The sequence below is a fragment of the Capsicum annuum genome, unplaced genomic scaffold (genome assembly GCF_002878395.1).
Source record: "Capsicum annuum cultivar UCD-10X-F1 unplaced genomic scaffold, UCD10Xv1.1 ctg66794, whole genome shotgun sequence".
Taxonomy (NCBI): domain Eukaryota; kingdom Viridiplantae; phylum Streptophyta; class Magnoliopsida; order Solanales; family Solanaceae; genus Capsicum; species Capsicum annuum.
In genome coordinates this window covers 1-1,231 of record NW_025876184.1, presented here as the reverse complement: position 1 = coordinate 1,231, position 1,231 = coordinate 1, and the positions used below count along the sequence as shown (strand labels likewise).

Genomic DNA, 1,231 nt, shown 5'->3' with positions numbered 1-1,231 from the left:
CAGATCACCAATGTTCAAGATGTAATGGAGAAGATAACATTATCCCAAGTACATCTAGAATAAAAATCAAGAAGACAAAATACCAGCTGGAAAGATAAGATAAGAAGTAATAATGGAGATATAGCAGATACGACAACATCAACGGAGACAAGATATTGGATTCATTGTATAGATTTTTAGTCTTTACGAAATGTAATTATTGCCTATGTAGACTTTTCTAGACTTAACTTTTCTAGACTTGTAGAAATTTTTAAGGCTATAAAGACTTTAGACTTTTTAGGGTACTAGCCTAGGTACTAGCCTTTTTGACTTATAGGTTAGCATTTAAAAAACGTGTAAAGATGCTTGAACTACATCATGTATTTATTTGTTGATTTGTGGGTATATTTAACATTCAAGGCACTAATTTCATTACTTAGTAATTCATAATCCTAATCTAAGTAACTTAACTAAATTTAACTAAATTGAGTTCTTTTATATATTTGTCAATAGATATATTTTGATCTCAACTTGATACTCTAATTTGTTTTAGATTGAAATTCCTTATCCTTAGTAGTTTGTAGGTAATTAATTATCCTCATTTCTCTCTCAAATATGTTTCTAATTTCTATCTTTGGTTGTAATGAATCATGACAAAAATTGATAAGATGAACGCATTTCATACATATAGACCGTAAACGATCTCTTTTCATTAAAACACACAAACTTAATAGAAGATACATGAAGGAATGATGTGTCACAACTTTAATTTAATGTGTCAAATGGCTACTATACACCAAGAACACAACATTATAAGTTACCCTTTTAAGAAAGGCAACACTTTATTTATTTAATTTTGTGTGACACTAAATCCATAATCAAATTTAATTACTGCTTGAGGAACTCTTCAATCAAGCAGTTCTGTTGCGAGAGTTTTAGCATTACATCTCTTCATGCATAAGCACTTCCTTAGGATTGTGAAACAATGACCATCTTCATATTTCTCCTTCTCCATACAGAGTTTTTGACATAGAGGGTCACTAGAACATTTAACAGGTTTTGTGAGCTCTTTACAGCAAATTTCCTTGCCTTGCACCCCTACAATCATTCAAAACTTGTCACATATGATAGAAAACAAATTAAAGATATGTAATCGAAATAAATATTGCTCATACACTATTTAAAGGAATATATATACAAACAGGTTTTTCAGGGTTATGTTTTACAAAGTTGTCAAGTATTTAATATAGAT

At 29.7% G+C, this 1,231-nt stretch overlaps 1 protein-coding gene across 1 annotated transcript; it reads right to left on the bottom strand.

Annotated features, from left to right (window-relative positions):
* Positions 1–656: 656 nt before the first annotated feature.
* On the bottom strand, positions 657–1,077 carry LOC124893882 (flower-specific defensin-like; the record flags this gene model as incomplete). The annotated part of the gene is given in 1 exon segment (XM_047404718.1): positions 657–1,077. A coding segment is annotated over 1 exon segment (191 nt), but the record flags the coding sequence as incomplete, so codon positions are not given.
* Positions 1,078–1,231: the final 154 nt, after the last annotated feature.